The sequence below is a fragment of the Lagopus leucura genome, unplaced genomic scaffold (genome assembly GCF_019238085.1).
Source record: "Lagopus leucura isolate 7727_CA_CO unplaced genomic scaffold, USGS_WTPT01 Super-Scaffold_100045, whole genome shotgun sequence".
Classification (NCBI taxonomy): Eukaryota; Metazoa; Chordata; class Aves; order Galliformes; family Phasianidae; genus Lagopus; species Lagopus leucura.
The window spans coordinates 3498382-3520832 of NW_024962292.1; the positions used below are offsets into that span (position 1 = coordinate 3498382).

Consider the following 22451-nt stretch of genomic DNA (forward strand, 5'->3'; position numbering starts at 1 on the left):
CATGTACACGCATACCTATGTTACAGTAAGTATTAAAAGCCTGAATATACGATTCTAGTGACTGGTCAAGCAGCTTCAATAATTATAAGAAATGCCCTTTTCAACACTACTTCTAATACATGCATCTCTCTTATACAGTATTTAAAAAGACAAATGAAAAAGATGATAATTTGGACAAGAATACAGTGACTCACAAATAAAAAGCTGCAAAAGAGCAACTAAATGCTGCAATACTGAAGCTCACACGACCAAATAAAATTGCATGACTTGATAGAGCATGGGCATTTTTTCTTTTCAGATACCAGCCCACCTCAAGCTAACTCAAAATGGGGTTGAGGAAAAGGCCCACATACACAGATTGCATGCACACAGATTAGAAACAGAGTGATACAAAACAAAGATACCTAAATAACTTGTTTACTCCAAAGAAAGGCATCAAAAACACACGCGCACACACACAGTGCCATTCTCCAAATCCACTGCACTAGTTTACATTAGTTATTTAATGCCAGCCTTTCTTTTGGTGAATGCTGCGTGCCCAAAGCATTATATTTAGTGGCTCCAAAGACAGCATCTAAACATCGCCTTTCTCTCGAGAGAAAGAGGTTTCAAGAACAGGAAACCCTGTCAGAGTCTGCAAATAAAGCAAGGTCAATAGCTTCAAGTCACATTTTCCACAGAACATATTTTAAGTACCTGTCTACTGCTACCACTACACTCTGGGAACTGGTCTCTCCCACTGACTCTTGAATGCTCGCCATATGCCGCTTATCAGCACCACTTCCAACAAGATTACCTGCAATAAAACCATAAAAACAAACAGTGTTTAGCATCATGTTTTTAGAGCTTTTGCAAGTAAACAAAGAAAAGCAATTGTAATGTATATAGAGCAGATGGTGCCCTTGCGTGATCTGTGCCAGATTATGACAAATTAAACATGCAGTTAGAGGTGTTCTTTTAACTGAGGGATAGCATTTTGGTCATTATGTTAATTTTCTTAAGATGTAATACTGTTAATTTGATTGGAACAGATGAAACATTAGAAAATATTAACTCAGTCTGATACAAGCAGCTGAGGTTAGGCACAGTTCTGCTATATTCAGCATCATCACAGAATTATAGTATCGTTAAGGTTGGAAAAGATCAACCTAAGATCATCTAGCCCAACCATCCACGACCATCCAATCATCATGGACAGCATGAGTTCCCAAGTACTTTGGAATCTAAGTGTCACCTAGACAGTTCTCCAAAGATTAAGACAGTCTGCTTTCTCCTCTAATTTACAGCTTTTTGTTTCACATACTACTGGAGCAATAGGAACCAAAACAGCAAGTCCAAGATGCAGAGATGAGGAATTTCTTTGGAAAAATATTTATCATTGGAACAATAAAGAGAAACTGTTCGTGTTTTAATTGTAAACAAAGCATAGAGAGGAAGAACTGATAACACTGGTAAGAAGATTGTGAAACACCTTTGAAAACAGCACATCCCAACAAATCAATCTGGAGGCATTCTGTTAAATACATTTATACACTATTAAATTATTGAAGTGTGAACATATTCTTTCATTACTAAAATATCTTGGAAGGTTATGATGGATTTTTTAAGTTCCATTAATCCACTAGACTCAAATGAACAGATGTATTTTGCTGTCTTATAACTGAGCTCTTAGCCATCACACTTCAATTAAATACGCATTCTGTGAAGCTCAAGATTATTAACCTTACCTAATCCGAGGCCCATAAACTCTTCCCCTCCAGATGCATAGCCTTTAATGATTCCTTCCCTTTCACGTCCAGCACCAGATAAATAACGAGTTTTTACTCCAGTTCCTATAAGTTGTGCTAGCTCCAGCTGGCTAATACATTTCAGGATCTAAAAACAAAGATATTGTAAAACACAGTTTCTGGATACCATTGCGTATTTATTTCCAGTACTGCCCAGGTTATCTAACCTTTAAAACAACTTAGATAGCAACAACATTACTAAAGCAACTGTAAATCAAACTGTGTTGAGTGACTCATTCAAGATCACCAGCTGCCATAAATCATTCCAACACTCGAGGGAAAAAAATATATATATAGTGCCAAGAAATCTAATTTAGATCTCTACCAGAAGTGACCTTTTTACTACGTCTCACAGCATCAGCTTTCAAATCTCAAATTGTGTAATTGCATTATAGCAGCTGCCATTTAATAACGACAGTGCAGGTAGTGAAAAATGCCACAGCTGCCATGCTATAAAGCACGTACAGGCCTTTCCTGACTCTTTCACACTGCAACAGCCCCTGGGTTGGCACAAGCATTTGGGGGTTGTTCTTTAAACAAGGTCCACAAAACTCATCAGCTAGAGCCCCTTTTGGTTCATATTATCACGCAGTCAAAGTCTAGCACCAGAGAATGCAATGCAGCAGGAATGTTCCAGTTTAGCAGCATCACTGATTTAGAAGTGATTGAAGAGTTCTTGAAAAATATGCCTTAGGAAAATAAGTATGATTCTCATACATTATCCTCACTTTTCCTTAACTCAATTATTGTGGACCAACTTCTTCATGCAACTGTGGTGTAAAAGTTGCAGAACACAACACAGAGAAGTCTGGAACTGTGAGCTGGACTATTTTTGATAACAAGAGCAAGAAAGCAGTGGTTTCTGTTTAGAATTCCATGAATTGCATTGAAATGCAAATTCAGCATAGTTTTAATTCCTTATCAAAAGCAACTACAAACACTACAATGCTAATCACACTGTGCCTATGGAGTCTGCCAAAAAAAAAAAAAAAATAGACTTTTTTTTAATAGTAACAAAATCTTGCACTCATATCCATCTTTCAAGGAGAGTTGAAACACATCCTGGAAGCTAGATGTGGTTAATTAAAGACTAGAAATAGTCAGAGAACCAGAACAACAAAGTCCTGCAGATTTTTGAAGAACAATGCAGTTGCATGAAAACTATTCAAGTTGTTACCTCGTGCCAAGAGTTCCCAAGATAGTTGCCATCTGTGTGAGCGACTGTAATAAGTGTCTTAATGGTATCTATGTTCTTCTGTTTCATTTCTGTGATACTGGAACTGGCTGTCAACAAGGAAAACCGAGCAAGGGCCTGTACGTAAGCATCTCGTTCAAGCTACAAGACAGAGAAACATGACATTGCAATAAAGTCTCTGAAGAGCTAGAGACTACTTGGCCAGCATGCCTATGCTACTTTACTGCATAATTGTCAGTTACACTAGAGCATTTTCCAGGGCAAGAAGAGTAGCAGGCAAACTAGCTAGTGCTCTTAATAGGACTCAGCAATAAAAGACAAGCAGAATTCTTGAGAGAAGTCTCACACAAACCTGCATTCCAAAGATGCAGGCTATTCGAATTGCACATCGTATGCCTTCCAAACAAAGGGATGCAACTTCTGTGTCATCACAGTTCTGCAAGCCAACACTGTAAGCTGCCAACAATGGAGTCCAAACAAGCTAAAGAAAGAAAGAAATTAAGTTCACAAATCCATTAAGATTTTAGCCTAAAACTTTATGCAAGAGGGACTAAATATATTTTTTTAAAATTTCCATCTGTTGCATTATCCAGCTGCCCAGTCATTTCCCCCCATTTTTTTCCATGCTTGAAACTCTTAATGAAAATATAACAAGAATTTCACAGACACTCACTTTGAACATGGGTCTGACATGATCCAGATGAGTGGCACTAGTAAAAGGAGCCTTTGCATGGCTTACTGCCTCCATGAGAGCTTTAGCAGTTTTAGCCATTTGTTCCATCTCCAAGTTGTACAAAAGCCTCCGCTGCTTCTCATTAGCTACACCTAATGGGAACACCACACAGATGCATTGTTGGTTTGTTTTTCTCCACATAGGAGAAGAATCTGTACCTTCATATTGACAAACATTAAATGAAGGTATTGACAATGAAATCTAAAGATAATCTTCAGAACCATTACAATGTAGGAGGCTTTCATAGTTTGCAAGCAAGGAACTCCAGCACCAAAATCCACACCTCAATCTAAGAGTTTATTCTACACAGTATATCTAGATTCTGCCTTTCATTACATACCAAGAACAAGTCAGACAGGCACAGTCTATTAATTTACTCTGCTTTTAGTAATGGACGGAAAAAGCTTCACTGTTTTAGTCTCACATCCTCCATACAAAACAAGTCTTTCACCAATTTAAAAATAAGTTATTAACTTAGTGTAAGAATGAAGAAACATAAAAGATCATTTTGTTTCTGTTCTGAACTAGGAAACTTGCAAATACCACAGAAAATCCAAAAAAAAGCACTATGCTGAAGATTCAGAATTAAATGAATGACCACTGTGTATGAGGAGAGTACAGCTGGAGACACTGGTTTCTACAGTAGACTGCACACAAATCTTTGCTTGCTGTGAATGAGAAAAAGCAACTGTAGAATAGGACATACTCTTCAGCATCTCTTTTCTCAAAGATTATCACAAGGACAGTGACATTTATTACCTATGAACTATGACATGCTACTGATAAAGAAAAAAAACACACGTCTTGTATATAAAAGAAGCTAATGAACAAAATAACAGCAAACATCAATTATTTTTTTATCATTTCCCCTACTTTCATTTAAAAAAAATCTAGTTTCTAGTGCCTTTCTGCAGTGGTCCTGGATGCACTTACACAGCCATGTTTCCATCACAGATATAGCTGCATTAAGTAACACCTGTAAGCCAGTTTCATTCCAGCTGAATATATTATATATACTATATACACTATATTTTACTATATTAGTACTCTAAATGTAATTTATATATTGCACAAAGATGTTATCAAAAGCGACCTGAACTTCACTATGCCATCCTGAAAGTTATGCAATAGTTCAGAACATGTGGTCTTTCCAGTTTCTAGATCCTTCTTACTTGGTTTACTACACTTGGTTGTGATTGCATATTCTTTTGTTTCCTTCATGGCAATTTTCTTTCCTTCTATTTCTTCATAGATTGTGGATAAATACTCCACTGGCAGGTCTTTACTGTCATTGATTCCTCGATTCATTTTAATGTATTGTTCCTTTGTCATTTTATTCTTTACCTGTAGAAAAGAATCAGGAAATCAGGTATTGAATGTAAGTTCTGTGGAAATCTGAGCTTCTACAAGTCTTTTTTTTTTTTTTTTCTTTTTTTAATTTTCACCTGTGGACTGTGTAAATCTGTAGTCAGCATTATGATGGAGTATGCCAAAACATAGGCAGTGTCAGCACTAGCAAACAGCGTTTGCCTAAGAGAAGAAAAAAATAAATGCGTTATTAGAGACCTAATTCCTCTACCAATTGCCTCCATTTTCACAGGAAAGGAAACAGACACGCTTGTGGAAATACCCAACCTCTAGAGTGCGAGTTGTACCTCATTCTTGAGGACCATGAACAAAAGAGACATTTTTCAGGCACTTATCCAATACAAGGTTTTGAATTACCGTTGGTTGCATTCAATATATCTAGCAGCAAATTTCTCCATTAATCTATCAATCTTCTGGGCTTCACCAGGCAGCCGGAAGCCTTCCAGAAATATACGTAGGGCAGAGACAAAGTCTTTCCCACAGAAATCAAGCTGGTCCACGTAGGCATACATCACTTCCTTGTTAAACTTGCTGCCTTCTCCAAGAAATTCCCCTGCTTGAGTCTAAAAAATACAAGAGACAGTTATTACTATGTAATCCAACTGCCAGCTTTGCAAGAAAACTTAGAGTTGCACAGCTGAATTTTGTAAGACTGATCTGATTCACTAAGTCAGCAGAGCAACCGTTACAAGGATGGCAGGAAACCAGCATCACTAGAAAACAGACATAACCTGCTTATTCTTGTTTCCCTCATTCCCCACAAGGTGAAATCTGCATTAACACAGATCCAAGGAAAGCTAATTTGCACCCCATTTCACATGCAGTGAAAAATGCACTGACAATGTGCCAACTGAAATTCCTTCACTTGACAAGATATTATTAATGCAGATATATACAAACCCTGTGCCCCTCAGCACTTCATTGAAAACAACTACGAAAATTACTTAAATTTACTAAAATGTCTGGGATACTTTATTAAATATAAAGCAGCATTGGGATTAAGTATATTCATTAGAACCCTTATGCTTTTAGTTATCTATTAATTAAATAGGAACTCAGAGTGCATACAAAAGGATCAGACAGCAATACTGTAAGAGCACTCGTTTAAAAACAATATGAATTATCTTATATCGCCCATAGTCTTACAGAACAGAGACGTTCTTCTTGGTGCAGAAATTGTGCAATGTCCTCTGCTGTACTTCCAAGCATTCCTTGCTCCTGTAAATACTGTATTCCTCTCTTTGGTTTTTTGTTAAACCTATTCAGACAAAAACATGGATGAAGTGATGCATATAACTGAAAACCTCCCTCTTGAAATACTTGAGGATATCAGAGAATTCCCATTAAAAATGCTGCTGTACATAGTATTTTCAAACAAAGTTCTTCAAATCAATGAAACAGCAATAAACTACGGCTGAACAAGCATTTCACTGCAACTATTTCAATAAAGACAATAAATGGTTTAAAGAGCTCGAAGACGATGTGTCTGCCTGCCCAAATCAGTTTCAGTATAGGTATATGCACACCTGGGTGTACCAGCACAAAGGAATACTACGAAACAAGCTCCACTCCACTCAAGATGTCACTGAATTCCTTTTTAAATACAGTAGCTCCTCAGTGCTCCTTTCTAAAAGAAGCAAGAGCCTCAGGACTAAATCTAACAGTCACATGTCCCTTTACTTTTCACTATATAAGACTAAGAAACAATATGGTTATACTTTTTTTTAACTAGCAAGTTGTTGGGTTTTTTTTTTCTTTCATTATTGAACTTACAGCTCTATCCCATGTTCAATTATTTCCTTTTGTTGTTTGATGACTTCAAATTGCTCGGGGTCATCTGGGACAGCAGTTTGGGTACCAACACTCCCAACTCCTGACGACACAGTGGAGTCCAAGGAACTGACACTACTTCGTCTCCCTCCACTGTCAAGACATTTTCCTTCAGCTATTTCCTGCTCAGATGGTTTATATGTACCTATTTATAAACATGAAGAGACTGAAGTCATCTTGTTCAGTAAAAACTCAGTAAGTTAGAAGAAGTTAGTTATAAGCCAAAATCCTAATTCTAGCAGGTTTACATTTTGCCAGACTATACTACACAAATATGCTGTACAGACACATTTCTGAAGTATTTCAACAAAAGCAAAAAAAAAAACCATCAATATCTCTAAAGATCTTTCACTTGAATCTAGGAGCTGCAAGATATGTCACATTCATGTTCTACATAAGCCAGCTTCTACAGTGTCAGTGATGGCCTGGCTAAGTTTTAAAACAGACCCTGGTTATTCAGATCAGACATTTGGAGGGTCTGAAACAGTATGCTCTTTCAGTATACAGTACTAAATAACCCTTTGTAAAATACTTATATAAATGAATTGTCATGTAAAAACCTGGCATCCACACTAGTGAATAACTTCTGAACTATAAGGAAACACAGGAACAAACTTACTTAACAAATTAGTCTCCCTATAAGGAAAACAATCTTACCCAAGCTTGTCTGATGGTTGGGGTTCACATAAAGGTCTTTGCTCCATTCTACCATACATTTTAAAATAGAAACCAAACATTCAAGCCCTTTTTTCCTCAGGCTTAATTCCTAGAAATATCCAACAAGAAAACACAATACACTTGTAGCCACAAATTTTTAGGATGCATTACATCACACCATTGAAATCTTAGCATGTTCATCAGCTATGATAATACCATTTCTGTCCCTTGACCATTTACACTGGACCAGACTGATGCCACATTCCAGCTGCTTTAAGCGTTGGATCTATTTACAGCTCATAAGTACAGCCAAAAGGCAATATACCCCAATTCTTAAATGCAACTTAAGTGTACGAATGATTATGAACATCCAGCAAGTTTCTATAGCATCAGAGCTCTCCACAAGGACAAATGTCTCACTACTTTAACTGTACAGTAAACCAGCTCATCCAAACACTGCCTCTAAGGTCTCTTGATATTACTTTCATTCTTGGCCAAAGGAACACATGATTAAGGATGGCTCATTTGTTGGCCTACGAAGGGAGAGAGGATCAAACGAGCACAGAACAAGTTCAGTGTCACAATGTAGATACACTGTAAAACCAAGTAAATTAATCATGCTGCTTCATTATCCAGCTTAAAAACTTACCTAATACAGCTAACTAATAAAAAATAAGTAATACGAGTAAGTTATGGACAACATTAACCACAGGAAGTATCAATATCCTGGAGACATAATGGTACCTCAGCTTGCAAGCTGTTATCCTTACCTGCAAAAGTGTCATTCCCAATTCATGGCCACTTCGTCCCTGGGCAATTTTGGACAAATCATTTACAAGGCGTTCAAATATATTAGCAGCATTTAAATCACAGTCATAGTTAACGTAAATATCCACTACACACTGGGCATCTTGAAAATAAATGAAAGCACAAACATTAGAGTTCTGTGCAACAGCATTTTTAAAAGGAAATACTCAGAGCAGGCAGTGGGTTTTAATGCACACATTTAACTCAAGCATTAAGGGATCAAATTCATTTTTCCCCAAAGAACTTGAACATCAAATGTAGCATTTTTCTAGAAAATAATTTTCCTCTGCAGCCAGAGGAAGTGTCTGCTTTCTCAACAATATAAATACCTGCACAAATTCTAGTTAAAGTTTGAATCACCATCCATTTGTGCTCGAAGGAGCTTGAAGAAGTCTCTAAAATATTCAAGAAGATCTCTTTGAAGAACACCTGCAAAATACATGGGGAAAAGGACTTGATCTGAAACTTGTTAGAACTATGTCTAACATACAAACTCATTTCTACTCAATTTCTCTTGAAAAATATAATCTCATGTACAGAAAAACTCAAATACAGAATTAACTGATCAGTATATTATGCAAACAAAACTAAGATGCCAAGTTTAAGTTGCCAATGAATTTTTATCATTGCAGTATCCTTATTTGAGAATTAGAGCAACAGAAAAATGGGAAAACTTTCTCACCTCGATTTGCATTTTTAAATGAGTCTTAAAATTTGAGAGAAGTGTGAGAAAGATGGCAAGAGAGAGTTCAAACACATCAGGAACAGATGAGACTCCATTTTTAGACAACGCTACACAAAGGTATTGCTTGATTGCATTGATGAACATTTCATGTGTCCTGAAAACTGGACCAGCATTCTGTAGCACTGAGAGAAGAAGCTGGAGAGACACTATCTTAGAACGCAATTCATGGGATCTAGAAAAAAGAATCAACACAGAAAATGAAGATTTACTACATCTCTGAATACAAACTTGTGTGTGGAAATCTTTCAAGTACTACATTTTTAAGACCTGAATCTAGGACTGAAATTTGCTTCATCAAGCTAACTGAAATAAGGGCCTGAGTGATAAATTTTGAATACCCATTTTAGCATACAGCAACTACTTATCTGCACCCCGTTTCCAAAAGCTACCAGGAGAGAACAGGATAATTAATACAGTTTCATTACTTAGGATCTGGTGGTCCATCACCAAGTGGTTTCATGGAGAGCTTGCACAGTGACCTGAACACAAGGAAGGCATCCTTTTGCAGAACATGAGAAAATTTGGCAGCAGCTTGATGGCCAGATATATCTGCTTCCTAAAGAGTAAGAAATAAAATATTGGGTACTCAGTGAGATAAAGGAATAAAGCAATTAAGAAAGATTCTACAGCTCTTCTGAGAATTAGCTAATGATTTGCTAAGACATAAACAAAACCTAAACTGGAATCAAGTGATCCGGACCACCTCTCTCTCCTCCCACCAATACTAAGCTACAAGTCACAATCAATTTTAGAACAGTCATTTTCAATATGTACTTAAACTGAATTTGCTGCTTCCTTTCTGAACCTCACCAGGACACATACATTAAGTCTTCTGCTCCTCCTCTCCTCAAAATCCCACTGTATTAATTGGTGTGAAAATTTTCCTCCTTTCCTATCCATACACAGGCATCCAGTGAAGTTATTTACCAGATTATCAGTAGAGGAAACAGACTGTCCATCATCTGGAATTCCATTTGTTTGTACATTTTCACTACTAGAGCCAGAAAGAACAGTATCTGCAGTCTCTACTGCAGGTAGAGCCTTAGCCATTTCTGTTACCTGCTTCTCTTCAGCTACTAAAGGGGAGAAAGAAAAATACAACTGAAACGTTTTTCAATCCATGACATTCGTGAAGCTCTACAATTGACTGACACAGAAGCAGCAGTAGTAAGCTAAAAGATTTTTCAGCTACAAACAACAGAAGAATCCAGTAAGACAATAAAAGGCCTCTCCTTATTGTGTTCTTTACAAGTACTTAGTAACAACAGTAAGAAAGAATCTGTGTTTTTATAATTACAGGAATAAGAATTTTATAATAAACATGCATCTACTTTATTTCTGAAGATCTGCTACCTTTTACAGCTGACTCAACCACATCTTCCAAGATGCCTTTAACCATTTCCTTTCCTCCATCAGTTGTTTCCTCTGATGAAACAGAGAGATAATTTTGAATTTTGTACTCTTGTTTAGGAAGAAGACAAAGGAGAAAGGGGACAGAGGCAGAAAGGTTAGAGGTAGTAAATTTTTCTCAAGTATTTCCCATTTAAAGCCTTTTCAAAGAAGTCACTTGAAAATATTCATTGAAGTTATTTCCATAATTTATTTCCAAGCACTTACATTTTTAATGTGGCATCTTTGTCCGTTCTATTTATCAAACGTTATGATTTTTTCCCTTTTGGAATATCTTACTTTTCTATTCTGATACAGTATAGGAGCATATGATAACATTCTCATAATACACGTTTTTACCACGGGACTTCAATTATCTTAAAGTAACTCTGTCACTTCAGGCACACCATGATTATTTTCTCCTCTCCTTCCCTTCTGTCAAAACAACCACGTCAAGTTCCAGAATAAATCTATATACTGGACCACATGAAGTTTCAGAATAATGCTAGGACAAAAATAAGCCTTTCTTCAGTGGCTATAATATCACAGGCAATATCTAATAATGGCCTGTATACACTGAAGAGCTACCAAGAAGACACAAATGTTATTTGAGCCAATAGCCCCAACTGTTCTCCCAACAGTAGTGTAAGAAAGCATTTTGCAATAGAAATGCAACTGAAAGCAATTCTTGTTCACCTGATGCTGAAGGAACCAAATCCTGCTCTGACTTCACATTTCCGTATCCTGTCCTCTCAGGCTCCCCATTAGTTAATTCCACACTTACAGGAGCAGTATATTTGCCTTCCTGATAGTGGTGCTTTAACTGACCCATCTTTGGAGATCTGGTCACTGCTTGAATTGCAGGAGACTGGGATTTTTGCTGATTTGTTTTTCCCACTTCTCTGGATTCTTGTACCTTGAGAAAACATTGTTAAAAAGTTACGTAAAGGAAGAAAACATAAGGGAAAATAAATATCTATGATAGCTGATGTTCCCTTGAGAATTCACATATTTATGAGAAACAACAAAACACTGCTTGGCTGCTCCAATGACAAAGATCTGCTTTAGCTCAGCCATTGGAGTGTGAAGCTTATGTTAGAAGCATCGCACTACTTGTACAAAGCTGTTCATCAGAAAGTGGTAAAACTAGGAGTTGTTATCAGCAACAAGCTTCCTATTTTAATCAAACTGGTACACCACACTATGCTTTGCTGCAGAATGACAGCTGCTTTAAATTACAAATCAACAGACATTTAACACAATAGACACACACAAAAGTATTCTATTAGTTCGTCAAGCCTAAATGTTTGAGATGAGCAGAAGCAGTAGGTACATACAGATTGATTTTCCATCCGTGTGAAAATGACATTTAGCATCTGTGTAAGGGTAGCTTTGGCAGTTGTCTGATTAATAAGATTTTTACTGGCCAGATAGATATTGTAGCAGGTTCTAACAGTCTGGAGAACTGTTCCTTCATGAATTTCTATATACGGAGATGTTACTGCAGTGAGGAGAGCCTGAAAAATTCCAAGAAACAATAGATCTCAGTTCAGTAACATATCTAATGCTGCAAGAAATGGAGAAACTGGATCATAAATGGAGTTTCACCACTATTTTTTCAGTTACAAAATCAATGATAGAAAAATTGTGTAATTAAAATCACACAATCACAAACTGTATCAAATAAAATACCTTAATTATCTGCAGTTGTACTCCTTCATCTGTTTGAGGACCCTGAAAGCAATTGCAAATTGTGTCAACTAGCCGATCAATCAGGCGTTTCCCAGGAGCTCCACTGTCTGGGGCATTGCCAGTGATATGTCCATATGCAATAAGTTTCTAGGTAAAAAGAACACAAGTTAGTTCTATAATTCTGTGATTTAGACAACCACATGCTTTTAAGTAAAATACAGTTGAGTATGCCATAAACAGGGGTTTCGGCAGCCTATTTCGCTTTAACAGTTTTAACACAGGAATTGAACACCTTCAACAGCCTGGTTAGCAAATACTTGTGCAGTTCATAGGCTTAGACAAGATTTAATAGGTAATACACATTTCTGTGCCACATTTCTTCCTACTGCTATTAGACAAAATTTATTTGGCCTTTGCCTTTGAACCTTCTCACAACAGAAAGGTTCGGTCAAAGTAGCCTGATAAAGCTAAGTAACATTTGTTTTTTCTCTAAGTACTGAGAGAGGCACAAGACAGAACAATTCTGGAGTCTGATCTCCCAGCACATCAGAACTACAAAGGACACCATGGTAAATATTCTTAAAGCAACACAGATTAAAAATCTTTAAAGAACAATGTAAGAACCCATGAGCCTCAATGAATTGAGTTCCACTGTAAAACAACAACACACATGAATTTCTTGCTTTTGCAAGATGTGCTTTCAGCCAAATCTGATGATAACATACTTTGCAGTTTATGCATTTAAACATCCACAGCACAGCTGTATGTTTTCAGGATAATAATACTTCTCTCTAAGAATGCCAACGGCATACAAATTTTTAAGTGCATGTTATTCCATTCCACTCTCTCTGAATTTTAACTTACTTGTAAACAATCCAGTGAAGTACTGACAATGCGTGGTGACTTTGACTGGCAGGCCAGCTCAAAAGGAAGGAAGTACTTATCAGCTTCAATGAAGTTTGCTTTTGGTGGAGCAACAGTGCCTTCTCTAGGTCAGAGGAGAAGAGTTGTTTATTTTTCTAAACACATTATCACAGCAAACTACCCATCCTTCTTTTTCACATTTAAAGCTAGATGGTGCTCAGAAGCATACAAACATAATGCAAGATTCTCTTATGCACACTTTCTTTACAAATTTTGATTTTCTTTAAAGTCACACATGAAAAATGCAAGGTTGTTCTCGTTTTGCATCTGACCAGAGAACAACTTAATGATAAAACTAAGCCATTCTGAATTACATAAACAGAGCCTGTATGAAGTACACTAAGAAAAAAAAAAAAAAGAAAAAACAATGTATTTTTGGAGCTCATTTCAAAATCATAGCACAGTGCTGGAACGGTGTTTTAATACTTTATGTTAATAATTAAATTACATCGGTACTCTTGATCTATGTAATTAAGATCATATGCTATCAAATTGAAAATTGTAAGCAGCAGCAGGCATCCCAGTAGGCTATATTAAGCCCAGTAACAGGAAATGAAAATCTAACACCTGTTAGAAGTTCTGCAATTATTTCATAGTGAAATTCAGAAGGCAGTTATGGGTTGAGTACCCAGAGTCACAGCCATTGTGTGAGTGGGAGATATGGGCCACATCATGTTTCTGGCATAAAGGTATTCACACACATTCACAAGTTCACTGCAGTGACTTAGGTGTACTTTCACATTTCCATTACCAAATTATTCAGTTTGCTCTTTTCTTGCACAGCTTACAGCAACCAATAATTTACCTTTGTTTTTCCAGTTCTGTCTTTATTTCATCTGGAATAAAGAAAAAATTCAAAATTTTTAACACCCGACATAATTGATTGACAACAACATAAATATGAAATGCATAATAACACAAAGCAGTTTCAAACCTAAGTCTTACATCTGAGCTGCTCCTTTTCTGTAACATCCTCAGCCTGACATCCTATGGGGAGGCATAGCTCTTAACTTCTACATTCAAAAATTATTCTTCCCCAAGTACTCTTAAGAAGGCATCTTTTAAAAATGTATGTATAAAAAATTTATTCAGTGAAAATAAAATAGAGAGCTTAGGTTTGGAGAAGTTTTAAACCCCTACATAATCCATTAGTTTAACACGAGACCTTCCCATTAAGTCCCATGCTGGTTAGCTGACATCAACTGAATAAACAAAGTCTCACTGAGAGAACAAACATGAAACAGATACTGTCATCTTGCCAGCAGTTACTTCTTCTTCATGAACTTAACTCTTTAGGGGACCTTTGAAGAAGATGAAATACAGGAAAAAAAATGCTCCCCATCTCTGTTACAAACACTACTAAATCCTTCATAACCTAATATGGCTTTAAGAATTTCTAACGCATCACCACGATGTACAACACAGACTGCACTGCACCAAACACAGCCTAAGTACAAACTACGAACACTGACACAGAGACCAAGCAGCACACACAGCAAGGGTGCACAGCTACAGGCACTTGTAACACCACTGGGATCCTGCATCCAGCACATCCAACTTCATGCCCCTGCAAGTTACCATACCCACATAAATTGTTTCAACTGCAAAGTTGTCAGAAATGGGTCATTCTCTGGAGGCACCACTGTTTTAGACTGGACATGCAGAGTTCAAATGACTTCAGTGCTGCCCACGAACCTCAGTCATTTATTTTATCTTACAAGCATTATTCCTCAAGACAGTACATTAAGAACTGCAACAGATGGATGTTATCAGTTTGAACAAAAAGGACTGTGCACACAGAACATCCCTTGCAGAGTATCCCCATCTTTTAGCATTACTATCCTGTTCTACAGAGAAAGTGGAAGCCAAGTGCCAAGGAAAATCCAAGTTGTGACACAACACATCCGGGACTGGGACTTACTACTGGTGCCATACTCTCTCCATTAATGAAGGCCACCATGGACAGAAGGCAGCAGTATGACATCTACTAGCTACAGATGATGCAAGAACTGAAGGATCATTCATTATCCACCCCGTATTTGATGGAACAGCAAAACTGAAGAATCACTCATTCAGAATGGGTCATGGCTCTGTTCAGAAGCCCACCAATTTCTAACCAAGTCAACATACCATAACATACCAACAGCTTGCCTAAAATAGAAAAGCTATTCACTAGTGCTTTTGGAGAAAAACTAACAAACCAGCAGTTACCACTTCTACCTACCTCTCACCACTTCTTGGCTCATGAGCTGCAAGCACTTAAGCCAGGTTTGTTCACGCTTACCTCTGCCACCAAACTAGGTTCATATTTGGTCATTAAAAGTCCCATGTCTGGTTTGTCCCTCCTGCCCACACTGCTGCAGCAGGTATCAGATCAGTTACACACCTTCTGACAAAGTAAGAACTGTGCATCACTGCAGTGTGCAGCCATAAGATCAGCAGCAGCAGCTATCTTGTGCTGGGAAAACTCAAAGCTCACAACTCTCAGAGCAGGAGCTGCGCAGGAACTGCCAGAGCACCAGCTCAGCAGTGAAGCTCATACCAAACACTGCAGGCTCTGATCACTGCATGCCTGTGGTTACCAGGTACAAGTCTGTAATTCCCAAGGGCTAAGCAGATAAGGTTTAATCACAGAGTCTTTGATTGTACCTGGTTCTACAGTGATAACAATAGTTTCCCTAATATCATGTTTTATGCAAGTGAATGGAACTTCCTGCAATTAAAGTTTTAAGGTGGTCAGGAAAGACAAAAATAGCATATTTTTCATAAACAAATCAGTATTATTTAACCAAAACTTGGAATTTTACCGAATGTAAGATAAAGCTTAGACCACTTACTCAAATATTTCACTAGTCTCATATTTTTCCTTTTTTTTTTTTTTTTAAATGGAAACACTACTTGCACATGTCTCTTGGTAGGACTCCCCAGGGACATTTGGTTTTCTTACCAAATTTTCATTAAGAAAAGCACATCTTAATTTCAGTTAGAATGCAGACTAGTGATCTTTCAGCCAAAACCAAAACCTGTTCAGCATCAACTAGTCTGCTCAGCCTATCACCCAAAATTTAGGTCAGCTCACTCAGATCAGCTGTAGCATCCTCCTTCCTGTAGGCGCTCAGCTGCTGGCAGAAACAAAGCTGAAGGTCACAGGCTCTGTCTTCACTGTCATGCAGTCCGGTGGGAGGCCAGCAAGGAAGGCTTGCTGGGAGAAATGCTTGGGGTGGGGTTGAGATGATTTTGTTTTTCCCCAAAGTAAAAATTTCTCAACTTCACCTTATTTGTAAAAATAATAACAATAAAATAATAATAAAAAAACAAGTAGAAACATTAAGCAATGAGTCCCACCTAAGAAAATATCATTTCATACAATTTAATACTCCACAAGAAAACAGGCTTCCCTGTTAGGATCTGCAGCTGAGGATAACGTAAGTGCTCAATTCCACATTCAGGGAGTAACCAAGCCATGTGTGTCCAGATTGTTTGGCGGGGAAGAAGAAACAACAGGATTTTTCTTCCTTTCCAACAAGTCACCTTCCCCATATATTGATCACCAGCAAAGCACAATAGCTAATAGGTTTTAAATGTAAATTTCATGAAGATTTTAGCCATAAGAAAACATGATCTAGACCCTTCCTCATATTTTTTATATTGTAATACCTTCACCGACATTTATATTAAATCTTTCCATAAGAAAAAATAAGAGTTGTGCTCCATATCAAATAGGTGATCATTTTATTCTCCAAAATCCTCCATATATTAAAGAAACAAATTTAGCAAACAAACAAACAAAAAAATCCCCTACAATTTTTTTTAATATAAAGGATTTTCCAAAGCACCATAAAAATGTCTGCATCACAACAATATTTCAATTTAAAATGTTGGCAAAAAAGAATAAGTCAGACAAGGAAAACAAGTTACAGGCATGCTCCTGCTGCTGATTGCATCAAGATCGTTTGGAAACATCTATGTTTCCAGTGCTCATTTGGTGGTCTGACCACCAAAAGTGAATGAAACACCAACTGTAGCCTAACTGAATTTTGTTACGCTGAGAGCCACCAAGGCAGACCAGGCACAGCCAGCTCCCAGCAAGTGCTGCACACTTCTGTCCCACGCAGAAGTAAGGGCACAGCCAAGTCATTTCCACAGCTCCAGTACAGCCTGAGCACAGGTCAGCTTGTGGCCACCACAGGACAAGGCTGCCCCTCACCTGGTGGTTCTGCTCTCAGAGCTTCCTGCTGCTTTCAATTCAAAAGGCACCAGCGTGCATCCATCCACTCAATCAGAAACACCTCTGACTCCACACCCTATAGGTGCTGCCCACTCAGCACAGCCTTCCAACACTCCTACAGCCAGCACAACAGGAGTAACAAGCAAGGCCCTGCAGCTTTCTCTTGCAGGGCTTCTTGCCACAATGAAAGCAGCACCAGGCACAGGCAGAAAGGAACTCCAGTAACAGATGGATAGTTTAAGTTTGCTCATATTGAACAGTATGTATTAAAACGAAGGACATAGTTTCCTGCCTGCACTTATTTGTATCCTACCTTAACAGCCATGTTCATCACAGTGGAAGCAAACCAGGTCCTGTGCAGCAAATGGTGTCACTTGTCTCCCCACGAGGACAAGAGCAATGTCCTTTCATGGCGGCTCAGAACACCAGAGAGCAATGCCAACACAAACATGGAACAGTCCATTCCATTTTGTGTGAAGTCCATTTCATTGCCTAATTCCAGGTTGCCTTAGATTTAAAACAGCTACAGCAACGACTCAACTCAAAAAACTACAGAAAATCCTTGAGAGGAGCTGCACAATGAAACAGGATCTCCTTGCTTCAGCCCAGCACTCTCTGAGTTGGAGGTTCAGAGATAGCCACGAAGTTTTACTAAACCAACAAACTTTCTCTAGACATCCATCGTTTATACCAAGAGATGACTTAAATACACACAGATTCCTAAGTGAAGGCGTGGATTAAGAGATTTTTTTTTTAAAGCTTATTAACAAACTAACTAAATACATCCTGTTGCGTACAGAGCTCTAAGACGCACACACAGAAGTGCCTAGGCAATCAAAGGTCACAGAACCAGGCTGGCTGCATAGCATGTCGTTAAAAACAGTCCTAATGGGGTAATACAAATAGTTTGAGAGACCCGGGGACACAATTAGCATTTCACCCACATGAACTGCTGCAATATACGATATGCACCGCGTTCCACTGTAAACCTGTCAGGATACTGAGTGTTTCACTACACTTACCAAGAATCACGTACACCCACAGCTCCACAGAAGTGCTTATTAGGCAACTATTTATATGCTGGCTGTTGAAAACCAGTTGGAAAAAAAAATTACCACATTCTAGAGCAGAGCAGAACAGAACAGTTCCTCTGTTTAGAAGTTCACTTCTCCCCACCTCTCCTGGGATTTACTGGCACTAAGGATACAGGATACAACTATTACACCTACTGACCAGGCAAGAGACTGCATGAAGGAATCCATTCAAACTCTGCTTACTCAACATTTACTCTGTATGCTTCACAAGAGGGGTGGAGAGAGGAAAAAAAAACATTGAGAAAAAAACAACTGAGAACTGGTTTTGTTACCGATTCCATTTTCAAGGACACATCTATCACTGCTTTGGGCCAACAGTGCAAGCTAACAAGCTCTGTACAGTTTAGCAGTAAATAAGCACTGCTTTCACCCTGCTCATATTCATCACCTATTTGAGCCCATGGTACTCCTCATTTCCAGTCACAAAGGTATTTTGCAGTCCAAAACTGTAAACTACTGGCTCAGAAAGAAAAAAAAGAATTATTGGAAACAGAAGAAAAGTGCAAAATAGTTTAAAGTTAACTACCACATAGATTTCCTTATGTAAGAACAACAGCAACTGTCAGCAGCAATTTCTCAGCAGTGAAGCACATTTATAACATAGGAACATCATTCCCACAGCTGGAAATGCATTCCTCTGTCTCACCAAACAGAAATTTAAGGCATGTGTAATTAACATAAACACTACTCCAGTAATATTACAGCAGAAACTGTAGAAATCGTTGCAGGTTAATTTAATTAGGTAGCTCCAGAATGCACCAGTTCCTCCCTATTTGGAATAAGAATTTACTAATGAATCATGTCCATGCTTTACAGTTTATAAAAGGTATAATACAACAATGCTCCATTAAAGAGAATATTGTACACATAAGACGGCACAGTAAATTTATTGAGAGCTGAAAAGGGATTACTTCAAATATGACATGGGGCAGGAGGGCAAGAACAACAGCTGACACAGTGACCAGGTTCCTAAAGTGAATCCAATCTGAGAGAAACAAAGTTATTTGTACTCTGATTTAATTACCAGAGACTAACTGGATTTTATTATTACTGGAAGTATTGAAGGTTCTTTCTTGAATAACAATCTGTGTAAATTAAGAAGTCTGGTCAGATTTCTGTAACATTCTACCTACGCTTCCGACCACGTTTACTACAGCAAAGGGCTTGATAACTAAGCTAACACTTCTAAAATTAAGCTCACAGTTTTATTTTATAAGCTTAATTAAACTTATGTAAGCTTAAGTAAATCTGATTTGAGTAAAAAGGAGCTTACTCCATATAAAATCAAGTTTAAAGAACTTAACACAAATAAAAAGAACTATATCCATGTTGTCAACTTAAGATGAGGCAGCATTTACCAAACATTATAGAAATCCTTTAGCACAGTAATCAAAGCACTGCTAGGGCAGGCGAGCTGGCTAACAGGAGGTTATCTACTCTTATCTACTCCTGTGTTAGTCCAATGAAGTACACGGACTTCTTTTTCCCTCCAGCAGGATTACAAAAATGTACATCTACCTTCACAGAATTAACAGACCTCAAATGTACCGTACTTAAGACACAAAGATCAAACAGTTATAATCCAAAAGGCCAATGCTAATAGGTGACTACTACATCCTCCCAAAAGCACAATCTTAGATGTGCTAGTAAACTAAGACTTTCATTAGCAATCTTTAAGGAAAGTTCTCTTTCTTACTCTCTAAGTGGATTTACACTGCAGAAAAACAGGCTCCCAGACAAGTAAAAGGTTTGGAGGGATACTGAAGAAGTCAGAAAGGGAAAGTAAGTAGGGAAAGTCATTTCAATTGCTCACAGTGTTTGTTTCAAATAATAATAAGCAGCCTCACATTTCTACCTTTCTCTGGATATACCATCATTGCAGTCAGCAGCTACAGATTTCTTCAAAGAGCTGCAAGTAAGAAACTTAGAATGTCAATTTTTCAAGTTTGCTTCTATAGTACATTTGAAAGGCTTGCAGCTGCTTACTCACATGCTCAGCTATCTCTCACTTTTCTCCAAAACACACTCAAATTAAAGGAACAAGCAATCCATACCATAAGAGATGTCACCTCTGTAAAATAAGAAAGGCCACCAAGAACTGCACCTGTGAGAGCCATGCTGCTTCACCTACTGTCTTCCCTCCGTAACATATCATATGCTTGCACAGAACTTTAGCAGTCACACCTACATTACAAAAGGATGGATTTGTAGCCGCAGATTTTAGAACCAGGCTGCCAAGTTCAGAAGACGTGTTTCAGTTCTGCAGGACGCCACAGCCTGCCCGGGGCTGCATCACAGTTTCTGCCAGCCCAGCCACAGGCTGGAGGAAAAGTATCAGAGCCCATGAGATCAGGGGGGTCTGGACGCGAGGGTCCCCACACAGCTTGTTTCCTATTTGAAAAGCTTGTCATTAATTTTCTCGAAAGCAATCCGAGAGCGGCACACCCAAGCCCTTCTGTTCATACCGAGGCCAAAAGCGAGCAGAGCAGACAGCGGCCCGGGCTGTCCCTCCGCACCAAAGGAGCGCTTCCCCCATTTTCCCTCCTTTCCCGGGCCTCCCGGCTCTCGGCCCACGGACTCCCCGCCGCAGCACCCCGCTGTGACGCTGCCCCGCTCTGGGTCCGGCACGCAGCGCCGCGCAGGCCGGCGGCTCCCAGCCCGGCGGGTCGGCCCGGCCGGACTCACCCAGCGCCACCTGGCAGGCTCTCCGCAGCTGCCCGTGCGGGGGCCGCTTCGCCTCCTTCTCGGCCAAGATCTTCTCCAGGGCCCGCGACACGAACATGCTCTTGGTGCGAGCGTCCTGCTCGCGGGCCGGGGGCTGCATGGCGGGGCCGGGAGCGCTCGAAGCCCATCACCCGGAAGAACCGCGCCTCCTTCAGCGGCCACCACAGCGCCGCCGCCACGGCACCGCCATGTTGGCACCGTCACGTGATTCGGGTCGGCTCCCCGCCTTCCCGCCGCGGCCTCCGACCCCTGCGAGGCGCCGGCGGCAGCGGGCGGGGCGGTTCGTGGCGGCGGTGCGGTCACCGTTGGTTCGAAGAATCGCTAGAATTTAAATTTCAACTTCTAGAAATTCAGTCTTCATGGCCAATTGTTTATTCTTATGTTCAGCTGTCTCTTGCCCTTGCCCACTGACCCGTGGTCAGATGCTCTACACCCAAAAGGCTCAGTGTTACCATGGAAATAACCCGAAAATTCTCTCACTCGATGCCTTCCTTCAGAAACTTGCAGCCATCGCAGGCTGATACGTCATTCCTCAAAGGGCTTAACAAATTAAGGCAGCAATATCTAAGAAAACGGACATATTAGGTTGTCTGGACTGTATTTCCTTATTCCCTGAACGCTGGGATTCGTACTCTTTGAAAGTGATTAATAGACCCTTGGTGCCAAGTTGTCAAGGTACGATTTTTAACCTAAAAAACACTAACAAAGAGTCCAAACACAAGCACCTGCTCAAAACATCAGTATTATTTCCCCCACTGTGCCTGGAGCTGTTCAAGGCCAGGTTGGACGGAGCCCTGGGCAGCCTGGTCTGAGGTTAAATATGGTGGTTGGTGGTGCAGCAGCAGGTTGGAGTTTGAGCATCCTTGAGGTCCCTTCCAACCCAAGCCGTTCTATAATTCTATGATTCTTTGGTTCTGTTTCACATGGATGTCAGGCATGTGCTGTGAGATCACCTGTGCTGCCAGCGGTTTACGTGGACTTGCATGGAGCTGAGGACTTCAGTTAGATGAGTGGATGAGTGGTGTGAGTGAGAGCATGGGAAATCAGGCATTAGAATGACAGCACACTAGAAGTGGGGGAAGTGTCCCCACCTGGAAACAGTTTTTAAGGTAACTATCTAAAGATATATTAAGATATATTTGGGGGTTGGACACAATGATCTCTGGAGGTCCCTTCCAACCCCTACAATTCTGTGATATGGGTTTTCCTAGGAAATTAGCGGTTCTGGCATGCCTGTGATATGAACGCAAATTCATGGCTCATCACTGAATCACAAAT

At 39.2% G+C, this 22451-nt stretch overlaps 1 protein-coding gene across 1 annotated transcript in view; it reads right to left on the minus strand.

The window, feature by feature from the left end:
* Positions 1-21372, minus strand: part of ARFGEF2 (ADP ribosylation factor guanine nucleotide exchange factor 2) — a 31916-nt gene extending 10544 nt beyond the window's left edge. The window contains exons 1-23 of the mRNA XM_042884729.1: positions 21135-21372; positions 13933-13963; positions 13068-13191; positions 12204-12350; positions 11849-12028; positions 11208-11427; positions 10476-10547; positions 10050-10198; positions 9548-9678; positions 9060-9294; positions 8707-8806; positions 8341-8480; positions 7571-7679; positions 6857-7058; positions 6230-6341; positions 5441-5646; positions 5161-5245; positions 4888-5059; positions 3656-3807; positions 3335-3463; positions 2965-3123; positions 1728-1875; positions 697-796 (exon numbers count right to left, since the gene is read on the minus strand). Of these exons, the coding sequence (XP_042740663.1) occupies positions 697-796; positions 1728-1875; positions 2965-3123; positions 3335-3463; positions 3656-3807; positions 4888-5059; positions 5161-5245; positions 5441-5646; positions 6230-6341; positions 6857-7058; positions 7571-7679; positions 8341-8480; positions 8707-8806; positions 9060-9294; positions 9548-9678; positions 10050-10198; positions 10476-10547; positions 11208-11427; positions 11849-12028; positions 12204-12350; positions 13068-13191; positions 13933-13963; positions 21135-21273 (3242 nt within the window). The 5' untranslated portion in view covers positions 21274-21372. The remainder of the gene's footprint in view (positions 1-696; positions 797-1727; positions 1876-2964; positions 3124-3334; positions 3464-3655; positions 3808-4887; positions 5060-5160; positions 5246-5440; positions 5647-6229; positions 6342-6856; positions 7059-7570; positions 7680-8340; positions 8481-8706; positions 8807-9059; positions 9295-9547; positions 9679-10049; positions 10199-10475; positions 10548-11207; positions 11428-11848; positions 12029-12203; positions 12351-13067; positions 13192-13932; positions 13964-21134) is intronic.
* Between the last annotated feature and the right edge of the window lie 1079 nt (positions 21373-22451).